The sequence below is a fragment of the Echiichthys vipera genome (assembly GCF_963691815.1).
Source record: "Echiichthys vipera genome assembly, chromosome: 19".
Classification (NCBI taxonomy): Eukaryota; Metazoa; Chordata; class Actinopteri; order Perciformes; family Trachinidae; genus Echiichthys; species Echiichthys vipera.
Genome location: NC_139844.1, coordinates 20,361,648 through 20,372,224, shown reverse-complemented (window position 1 = coordinate 20,372,224; position 10,577 = coordinate 20,361,648). Strand labels below are relative to the sequence as shown.

The window sequence follows — 10,577 nt, the reverse complement described above, 5'->3', positions numbered from 1 at the left end:
CGCATACTTGCTACTGCTGCTGCTCCCAGAAGACGAATAGTTTATACCCAATGTGAATTATTTCCACAGTGGATATATATATATGCGCATTTATTCTGATGTTAAATGGTATGGCTGACCTGCCGCCTCAAAGACTCTCTTACCAACAAGTATTAAAACTGGTCATCTTTCAGCGCTCAATACTTTCCTCGCTGGGATGTGAACAAAGGTTTAGCAGATGTAGCAATAAGTATGTCAAATATGGAAACTGGTTTTAGCTTTGTTTTTCTGTCTTGGGTGAGCACAGCAGAGAGGAGACAGAGGGCACATCTGCTGCTTGAGCAGAGCTGTGCAGGGTTAATAGAGAGAGAGCGAGCGATACCTTGATATTTTGAATTTTTAGTAGATTATTCTTCACGGGAAGCAGCTTTCACATGATGTGGGGAAAAAACAATACTGAAGTCTAAAAGATCCACCATCACAAACCCAAATGGCCTTTACACTGTGGGCTTGTGAACACCCACAGGGAATTTACAGTTTGGATAAGCACAAGGGAAATGGGCAGAGCATCACAAAAAAAACCTAAAAACTATGGTTCATCCTGAGGATCATGAATATTAACCCTTCGTCATCTGGAAAGTAATTGTTGAAGTATTTTTCTTTGGAGAAACCTGAAGGAAACTAAATGTGTCCTTATGACAAATCTGACTAAAATATCCAATTGGCTACCCGAATAAACTGAGGGACAAATATATATGTTCCCAAACCATGTGACAAGAGTCTGGTGAAGAGCATGTGACAATCCATGAATTCTTCACTTTATCGCTTACATTGCGATAAAGTATTGCTTTAATTAGGCTTTTTGCAGCTGGTTGATGCAGGTTTATTATCTACGATACCTCCATAAGGACATCTATGTAGGCAGCTATAGCCTGACTCCTCATCTGGACACACATACAAACACAAACATGAAAACAATGCAACAGAGGGAAAGAAAAGTAAATATGAATGTGACAAAACATACAAACATACATGACATGCAATAAACAAACGGATGGAATTAGATGAAAACTCTCTCTCTCTCTCTCTCTCTCTCTCTCTCTCTCTTCTCTCTCTCTCTCTCTCTCTCTCTCTCTCCTCTCTCTCATCTCTCTCTCTCATCTCTCTCTCTCTCTCTCTCTCTCTCTCTCTCTCTCTCTCTTCTCTCTCTCTCTCTCTCTCTCTCTCTCTCTCTCTCTCTCTCTCTCTCTCTCTCTCTCTCTCTCTCTCTCTCTCTCTCTCTCTCTCTCTCTCTCTCTCTCTCTCTCTCTCTCTCTCTCTCCTCCCCAGAGAAAACACAGCTGCGCTGACTCAGCAATGGTCCATATAAACCTGTATTGTTTTATATCCAACACACAACAGCGGGGACACACCTCACTGTGCCGTTTATTTGGTTTCACAACAGGTTCACGGACGCTTTTACCGAACAGACGCAACGTAGCACAGACATGAAACTACTTCAGTTGTAAACTAAATTCTGAAAGTCTGTTGACTCTGACGGAGCGTGCACTCTGTTGTTTCTCCACAGAGAAGGCGGCAGACAGCAACGTTCTCATGACAAACATTAATCCAGACCCAACCCTGCTATGAAGTCATGTGCTGGACCCGATGACCAGACCACTTCTCTGTTCTTATTTAGTCTTTGGAACTTCTTTATTGTGTTTATAGATTTCACCACGTCAACACACTCATAACATCACGATACCATAAACAACGGTTTTGGATCGGCAGAGGAAATACTGCCTCGGGTGGGGATGGGAATACAAACCCCCCCCAAAAAAAACATTGTATTAAAGCACTCATTATCAATCAGGTACATGCTACACAAATAAATGAATACATAGCTACATTAAGAACCATCCAGAGGTCTCAGGTCGCCTGGGACAGGTCTGCGTTCTGTCCCCAGAGTCGGAACAGAAGGAGCAGCGTTTAGTTTTTATGGACCGTATATCTGAAACAACTCCTCCTATTCCCTTTAATAACTGTATTTAATTTTAATTTAAACGCCTATAAATGTTTTATGTGAAGCACTCTAAATTGCCGTGTTGCTGAAATGCGCTATATAAATTAAGTTGACGAACCTACAAGTGAAGTGAATCTATGTTGAACAAGAATCTACTCTACATGCAATCAAACCCTGATTTCACCCCTTACTAATTTATCGATGGTGTTAAAGTATTGTGTAAAAGCATCATTACAACACACCATATAGTATTTAGTGTTCAGCCTTAATGCACTGTGGAGATTTGGTGGAAGAGACACAATAAATATAGGCCCTACTTAGCGTAAGAAACTGTCAAACAGTGCAACATTAACACTGGAGTACAAACATGGGGAGAGAATGGACCAAGAAATAAAAAACGAACGAAATTCAAAGATGGACAGTGTAAGAAAGAGTTGGTGTATGTGGAGAGTGAATTATAGCTTTCTTTCATTATCCCAGCTCTTTTGTTGACGTTAGTGGTTGGTATGGCAACACCAGCGTTTAGGTTTGGGAATGCCAGCCATGTCGGACACATATCAAACTGTAAAGAAAGCCTTTCACACCTAAACTTCTCCTCACACCGCGTGCAGTTCAACACCCGCTGCTTCACCCGTTTCAAAATGCAAATAAGGAGTATTATAAGAATCATAGAAATGTATTTGATTGTTTTATTTTAATTTGGGGTTGGAGTGCTTTACTGGCAATAAATGTTCAGTTTTTGAAAAATTCCCGTGAGCTGCTCTGAGTGTCAGGAGGCAGCTAATTGAGATGGATGGGATGCATCGAGAAAAAAGGTCACCGTCAAATTAACGAGCCATGTGAAACTCTCTTTTTCCTTAATTTAAAATGGCCCATTTTCATTTCTATGAAGATACTTGCTAAGAACATTTGTTACAAGTCCCTTACTGACGACACACCTGCACACCTGAATCACAGTAATAAAAAGGAAGGAGTCCCTTGTTACCTCATTCTCCTCCTCAAAAACAGAAGTGTAGTTAACGTGATTCGTGCAGATCTGAAGCGTCTGTTTGTATGAATATGTGTGTGAGAGAAAGAGAGCACATTCAAAGCTCATCTATTTGTAGCCGCTTCCTGTTCTTTGAAATGAATGAAGCATAATCCTCCTGATAGCTGAAAGCTAAAATAAACACACACACACACATCCAAAGGAAATGCTGACATTGTAGTTCAGAGTTCAGTGGGACTAGGGGGCTGCAGCTGAATGGGGTCCAGTGAACGAACAAACACGCACACGCGCACGCACACGCGCATGCACGCACACGCACGCACGCACGCACGCACGCACACAGAAGAGTGTCTTACCTCGACTGATTCTCTGTTTCTCTCCTGACAGAATTCCTGGTGTGTCAATCACACTGATGCTTTCCAGTACTGGGTTAGGCAGCTGGGCGCACACAAACCTAAAACACACACGCAAACACACACAAGGAGAGGAGAGGAGAGGAGAGGAGATGAGAGGAGAGGAGAGGAGAGGGGAGGAGGAGGAGAGGAGAGGAGAGGGGCGGAGGAGGAGAGGAGAGGAGAGGAGAGGAGAGGAGAGAGGAGAGGAGAGTTAAAAGTGAAGACAGTGTGTGACAGAAGTGTAAAACCTTTTAACAACAAACATCATCCTACACCAGACCTCTACGTCCCTCTCTGCTCCTTCTCCTCTATCTCTCTGTCTCCAGCTGTATAAATACTAACAGGTTAGCCCCCTAATTCCCACTGACAGTCAGCGTTTCTTCTGTCTCTTTTCAGCAGTGGTGGGCCCTCACAGCGAGGACACTACTGCAAAAGTAAAAACACTTTTGGCACTTTTCATATTCCAGAAGGGTGACTCTGCAAAGATGACCGTCCGTCCCGCACGCACACACATTAAAAGAGAAAAGCCTGACCAGTGAGCAGAGGGAAATTCAATCACGCAGGAATGTAGAGCTGTGGTGTGGATTCTCACTAGTGCTCTCACTCTCCCTTTCTTCTCCACTCTCCCCCCCCCCCTACGTCCACATGCTTCACCTTGGTATGCCACTTTGTGTTTCCAGTATCCCCCGTCCTCCCTAGAGATCTCTGACAGCATCTGCCTCACTGCATGACATCTAGCACTAAGTGAAAGTGCGCAAGAAGTGTGCGAGGGTGTTTACCTGTTGAGGAATGCGTTTCCAAAAGCATTCAACTTTCTGAAGGGCTTCTTGGGGTCAACGACCAAAGCGTTGCCGGGGATGACTCCTTCCGTGTCGCCGTGCATCACCGCGATGAAGGAATCTGTGGTGGGTTCGGGGCCGATCCGCATTCCAGGAAAATCCTGCTCCAACAGGTAGCTGTAGGTGAGATAGCATGATATAGCATTACACAAAACAAGTCAGGAGATGAGATGTTTTTGATAATGACAATGAACAATAGTGCAGCTAGCATACTGTAAGGCAACATAACAAGAGATGAATCCGACTTCGTAAGACAAATTATAGTATTACAGTATTAGATCCACTTTTCAAAAATGTCCCATATTGTAAAAAGTGAGATTTGAATGTGTTTTTTTTAAATGATAAAATAGATCAAGCTTCTATAGAAATAATGTAAAATGCACACAGACACTGTGCCTTTAAACAAGCTGTCAGGACTTGAAAGCGCAGTTACATTAATTTACCCGGCTGCAATGATGGTTCAGAGACCATACTAGCACCGTAGATGCGCAGATCCTGAAACGCTGACCAGACTGGACTTTTTTTCAGAAGTGGCACTTAAGCGGGGGTATATTCAGACATTCAGGTATATTTTGAACATTAAAGCATGTCGACATGTTGTAGTAGAAACACAAAATAAAAGTCTGAACATTAAAACGAGCATAATATGGGAACTTCAAGCATTCATGACAGAGAATAAATATCAGTTCTCCAACTATGGTTTACTGAGTCAACAAGGTGTTCCATAACTGTTTCTCGTTGGCCTTGTATCAGTTTTATCATTCCAATGAGTTGACTGAATCCCAGATGACCGAAAAGCAGATGTTTGTTACATCTTCAATCACCAGAAAACAGGTCTGCCTTGAATTAGAAGCTGCTGGAACAAAGATTAGGGGATTTTTTTACATCATCATGGGCTGGATGGTTGCTGAGCACGAAGGAAGCCATTGCTCCAAACTCAGCAGCATGAATCTTGGTATACCTTTGTTGTTGTTGTTGTTGTGTGTGGTTAATTGAGACAAAAATGGAGGTATCTGTCCTCTAAATCTGTTTGCAGGAGAGATTTGTGTGTGAGATATTCAACCACAGGAGCATGGTAACTGACTACTGTCAGAAGTGGCAATGACAGCATCACACCCAGGGCTGCAAACGGATTAACATGAACATAACAATAAAAAAAGAAAGTGTTCCTGAAGGACCACAACCTTTAACACATGCCAAAGCTAGTTTTTTTCATATTAGGCTAAAATTAAGAATATTCATATTGGAATAAGAAGACGAATCTATAAGAATTTGGTTGAGCTCTACCAGGGCTGACAAAAAGAAATATATCGGCTTTCCAGGCGCTTGTTTTGCTTACTGACGATGGAAAACAGCTGAGTGAGGTGAAAAAGGTTAAAGGGCCGGACTACAAACATTAGAGTTTATGCAAGCATGGTTTTTGACTTAGCACATTGTTCACAAGACCTATATTAAATTCCCCAAAGAACTCAAATTTGTGAATGTGTTTTGCTACAAATGGGTTTTATGTCCAACTTACAACTGAAGCAAACTTTTGACCTCATCTGTAGCTGTTGCTATGGCAACACAGCTGACTTACATCTCATATGTTTTAGGTATGAAAGGTTGGTCTGTTGATAGTGTGTTTCTGTTGAGTTTCAGAATCCCAACAATGTGAAGGCGGGCCGTAAAGACGAGGTTAAAGCTTAAAAAGGACCATAAATTTAAAAGTGTGCGTGTGGGATGTGTATGCATTTTAACTGCTACCAGATGTTGTATGTATGACGGACGGTCCATACATACATCTTTGCCACGATAACACACACACCTTATCAGAGGGGTCAGTAGTGCCTGGTAGAGCCATCTCTCTGCACATGTGTCTCTGGGGGAGGTTGTTCTATATCATATATACATGCTGTGTGTATGTGTGTGGGTGTAATTCACGTGTCCGCTCGGACCATTTCATTTCTCACAATCTCAGAAATGTCTCACAGTCTGTGGAGCATGCTGAGATAAAACTGAAAATGCACAGGCTACACCAACACATAACCTAAAAGTTAAAATTATGTGATGTACAGAGTTGACGCACATTACGGCCCCTACACATGATTCGCGGTAAAAACGCTTTGCGCCGGCCGTTCCATTCATTTCCTATGAAGGAGGCGGTAGCGTCCGATGTAGCAGCGCGCACCGCTCAGATTTGCCTCTCTGCCGCTGCGCTCAAAGTACAAATCAGTTGAACTTTGACCAAGTTTCCGCTGACCTTTCCAAAGTGCAACCAATGAGATAGAAGCTTTGAGTGTGACGTTTACGTTTCCTCGGCAACCAGAGAGCTACATCCAGCCAGCTGGAAAGATGGAGGAAAAACTTATTGTGTGTCCGGTTTTCCCGAACCACTTAACGTTACGTTAAAGTCGTATCAGAAGAAAACATAATGATGGAGGTTTATAAGCATCACACCAGGTTGGTGAATAGGCAATTTACGAGCTAACAGTTGTTTTAATACTCATGTTGATTTAGCCGTTTAACGGGTTCTTGCGCCCAACCTCGTGGTGAGCCCAGCGCAAAAAGCTGATCATGTGAAGGACCCTTTAGAGGTGTTCAAAACTGTCCTATCCCCTTGATCTTATTTGCACTGTGTTGTTGTTATTTTTTGATAATTTTGTTTACTCCCCGTTTTTATTATTGTTTGTGTTGCACTGTTTTTAACAAACGTACGGTGTCCTTGAGTGCTTAGAAAGGCGTCTATAAATAAAATGTATTATTATTACTATTATTATTTGTTCCATATTGTAAAAAGTGAGGTTTTGAGGTGCTAGATAAATACTGAGAACGCAGAGAAATACACACAGCCTGTATTCAGAAATTGCGCCTTTGAACGAGCCGCCAAGACTTCTGTATGGTTCTGATGTCACAACTATAATCAATGACTGTGAATCTGTCTGAGTGCTGATAGTTAAAGTGTCATTCCCCGGCTGCGATAACGGCGCAGCGATGCCACTAGCACAGATGCGAAAGACCCGGAAACGCCGACCAATCAGAGCTGCCAGGGCTTTTTCAGGAGAGGGACTTAAAGAGACAGGCGCTAAAACGGAGCGTTTCAGACAGAGGGTGAACACAGGTTTATTCAGAAAGACAGTATGAGATAAATAATGTGTTTTTTGAACATTAAAACATAAACATGTTCGAGTAGAAACTCAAAATACAAGTTTGAATGCAAAATGAGCGAAATATAGTCCCTTTAATCACCTTGAAGGAAAACTTGGGAGTCTAGGGATGATTGCACATGAAAGCAAAATTTGTGACAAAAATGCAAAATCAATAAACTTCAGCCCTAAAATTAAGACTCAGTTCTTAAAGCTCAGATTACTGACCTCTGAAAACCGCCAAAGAAGAGATTTTATTACCCTCTACCAGTATCTCTTGTCTCTCCATACATTTTCTCTTTATTTTAGCTCTCAGAGACACATTCGCATTTTATAACTTTGTCTATTGACCTGCACCGCTCCCACATCCAGAGTCCGGGACCCTGCGATGTGGAATGAAAGAGATTTTGACCGAGAGTTACTCAGCGGTTTGTACATTCTGCGTCTTACTGTTATAATGTGGGTGGTGTGCAGGCTGCTGACTGGAGTAACAGAGAGACAGAGAGAGAGAGAGAGAGAGAGAGAAGAGGAAGAAGAGAGAGCAGGGATATCTGCACCGTCCTGTCTTATAGCAGGAAGTCACTAACAGCATCCTCTCTGGCTTTCAAAGGCTTACCCCAGTAATTACCCACTATGCTCTTCCAGCATGCGTTTGTGTGAACGTGTGTGTCAAAGTTGCACGAGTTGTTAGTAGCAATTCTGCAGCTGAAAAGAGGCCCAACACCCAGCTGCTAATATCACCCGCTGTCACACTACCAGAGATATTCCAGGTCACAAGCTCTCACACAATTCTGATTATAGATCATAGATTGTTGTTGTTTTTGAATAAAGATTATTAAATCTGAGGGCGGCACGGTGCTGTTGTGGTTAGCACCGTCACCTCACAGCAAGAGGGTTCCTGGTTTGAATCCGGGCTGGGGCCCTTCTGTGTTGTGCATGTTCTCCCGTGTCTGTTCTCCGGGTTCCTCCCACAGTCCAAAGACATGCACGTGTTAGGTTAATTTATGACTCTAAATTGCCCGTAGGTGTGAATGTGGGTGTGAATGGTTGTTTGTCTCTATGTGTCCTGTGATAGACTGGCGTCCTGTCCAGGGTGTGCCCCGCCTCACGCCCAATGTCTGCTGGGATCGGCTTCAGCCCCCCGCAGCCCCGATAGTGACAAGCGGTAGAAGACGGATGGATGGACATTAAATCTGAATTTAAGTAAAGTTAGGCATGTATTTGACGCCCTTGTCCAAAACTATCATTGATGAACATATAATAGATGTTACATATAACTATCCTGGTAATAAAGAGTACTTTAGATAGTTAGTTATAAGCAACACTGATACTGTGTTAATCTTAATGGACTAATTCTAAGCTACATCAGAAAATGTTTTAAGCAGGGCCCAAGAATAAACCCTAAAGTGAAAGATGTCCATCTGTCAGTCTAAATCTCCTTTACACACACTAAACATGGACATACACACACCTTGTCAGGGCTGCAGTGCCTCCTTGTGTGTAGTTATGTGGGCGTTCATATAAACATTTTATGGATTCAATAAAGCTTAAAGTCAGAGGTGTGACTTCTTGCTGTTAGGCGGAGTGTTTTTGTTTGCGTCCTATTCTTATTCTTTTCATATTGCTCTTCATGTTTACTCTATTCCATGAACCTTTCTTCCTCTCTGTTAATGACAAACTGTTTCAGTGGGGAAGCCGAGAGAAGTCAGTTTGGGTGTGTCCGCCTCTCCCTTTCTATCTTTCTCGTGGCCTGGTGTGTCTTTATGCGATCCCCCTTTACATTTGAAGCTCTTTATACAAGTATACACGAGTGTGTGTGTGATGCTTCTCTCACCGTATGAAGCTGGTCTTGCCGGTGGAATACTGTCCCACCAGTAGGACCATGGGCTTGTTGTCAAAGTCTGCATCCTCCAGAGCCGGAGAGTGAAACTCGTGGAACTTGTAGCTCTCCTCCAGCGGCAGGAGCTTGGTTTTGTAGAGCTTCTTCAGTCCTTCGCTGACGGTCTGAAAGACTTCTGGGTCCTTCTTCCTCCTGTCGTCGGTTCCAAGCCAGCTGAACATCGTTGCTTATTGTTAAGACTAGAAGAGGGTCCGATAGGTGGAAGTGGTCAAAGATGCTGTTGTGTCAGCCTATTCTGTTGTTGACTGACAGGCTACTGGTTTATCCTGAAAGGAATTTGTTATGTCCTTGAGGGATCAGATCCTTGTCGTAAGAGCCCACTAAAAGGGAGATTTCCTCACATATAAGTCAAGAAGATGCAGCTAAAATCCAACTAAATTAAAAAAACAAACTTAACTTTAAATCCAAACAAAAACTAGAGAAATAATCTATATTGCTGTTTAAAAAAAATCTCTTTAAAACGCCTGAAAAATGATAAAATAAGATATTTGATCTCACAATCTCAAGAAAAATACATATGTATGAAATAACAATTAGTGGGGATTGTTGTTGTTGTTATTGATGGTAATACTGAGGCAGTTGAAGGCTAATTAAGGATCTATAACAACAACAAACAATCTAAATGGTTGTATTTAATCAGAATTTAAACCTGACGATTCAAATGCACTCTCATCATCATCATCATCATCATCGAGTCCATCGGTCCTCCCGAGTCCAGGCCACTCGCGCTCCTGGACCGAAACACTGCATTCAATAAGTTGTTTTGTTGTTTACCTGTCTGCTTCAGTAAACAAAACACAGCCCAGAAACGCCTAAATCAGTCCGCCAGTGCACAATACGACGGTACCGCTATTCACTGCCGTCCAGCAGCTAACTAAGCAGAGGAATCCCAAAAATGATGCACCGAGCCGCTGTCAGAGCACAACAACCCCCGTTATTGTTCAACCGCTGCGGCAAAAAGCACCACAAACCTCCTCAAAATCAACTATTTTCTTTTATGTGTGTGTGCTGGAGCTACGGGTTTGTTTTCTGTCACAGCAATGCTCTGAATGTAGCAGCAGCTGATGTCCTGCAGCTCAATTTAAATGCCGAGTCGAAGGAAACCCGAGCCCGCCGGAAGTGCCCAACGGCTGGCAGGTCCGACCCTCCGCCGGTCCCCGCCCAGTGATGCGGGAGCGGAGGCTGAAGCTGAGCCGCACGACGCCATGATGGATGAGGGCAGATGGAGGAGCTGCCGTTTAAAGACAGCGCGCCACCCAAAGGGGACTTTTTTTCATTTGTGTTTTCATAATTTTGTGTTTTTTAAGAATAGAACTTTTTTTTTTTACTATTTACTTTTGTTGAAATTA

General features: G+C 42.8%; 1 protein-coding gene across 1 annotated transcript in view; it reads right to left on the bottom strand.

Annotated features, from left to right (window-relative positions):
* ehd3 (EH-domain containing 3) overlaps positions 1-9,661 on the bottom strand; it is a 15,028-nt gene extending 5,367 nt beyond the window's left edge. The window contains exons 1-3 of the mRNA XM_083934039.1: positions 9,163-9,661; positions 4,144-4,320; positions 3,326-3,423 (exon numbers count right to left, since the gene is read on the bottom strand). Coding sequence (XP_083790165.1) covers positions 3,326-3,423; positions 4,144-4,320; positions 9,163-9,389 — 502 coding nt within the window. The 5' untranslated portion in view covers positions 9,390-9,661. The remainder of the gene's footprint in view (positions 1-3,325; positions 3,424-4,143; positions 4,321-9,162) is intronic.
* Positions 9,662-10,577: the final 916 nt, after the last annotated feature.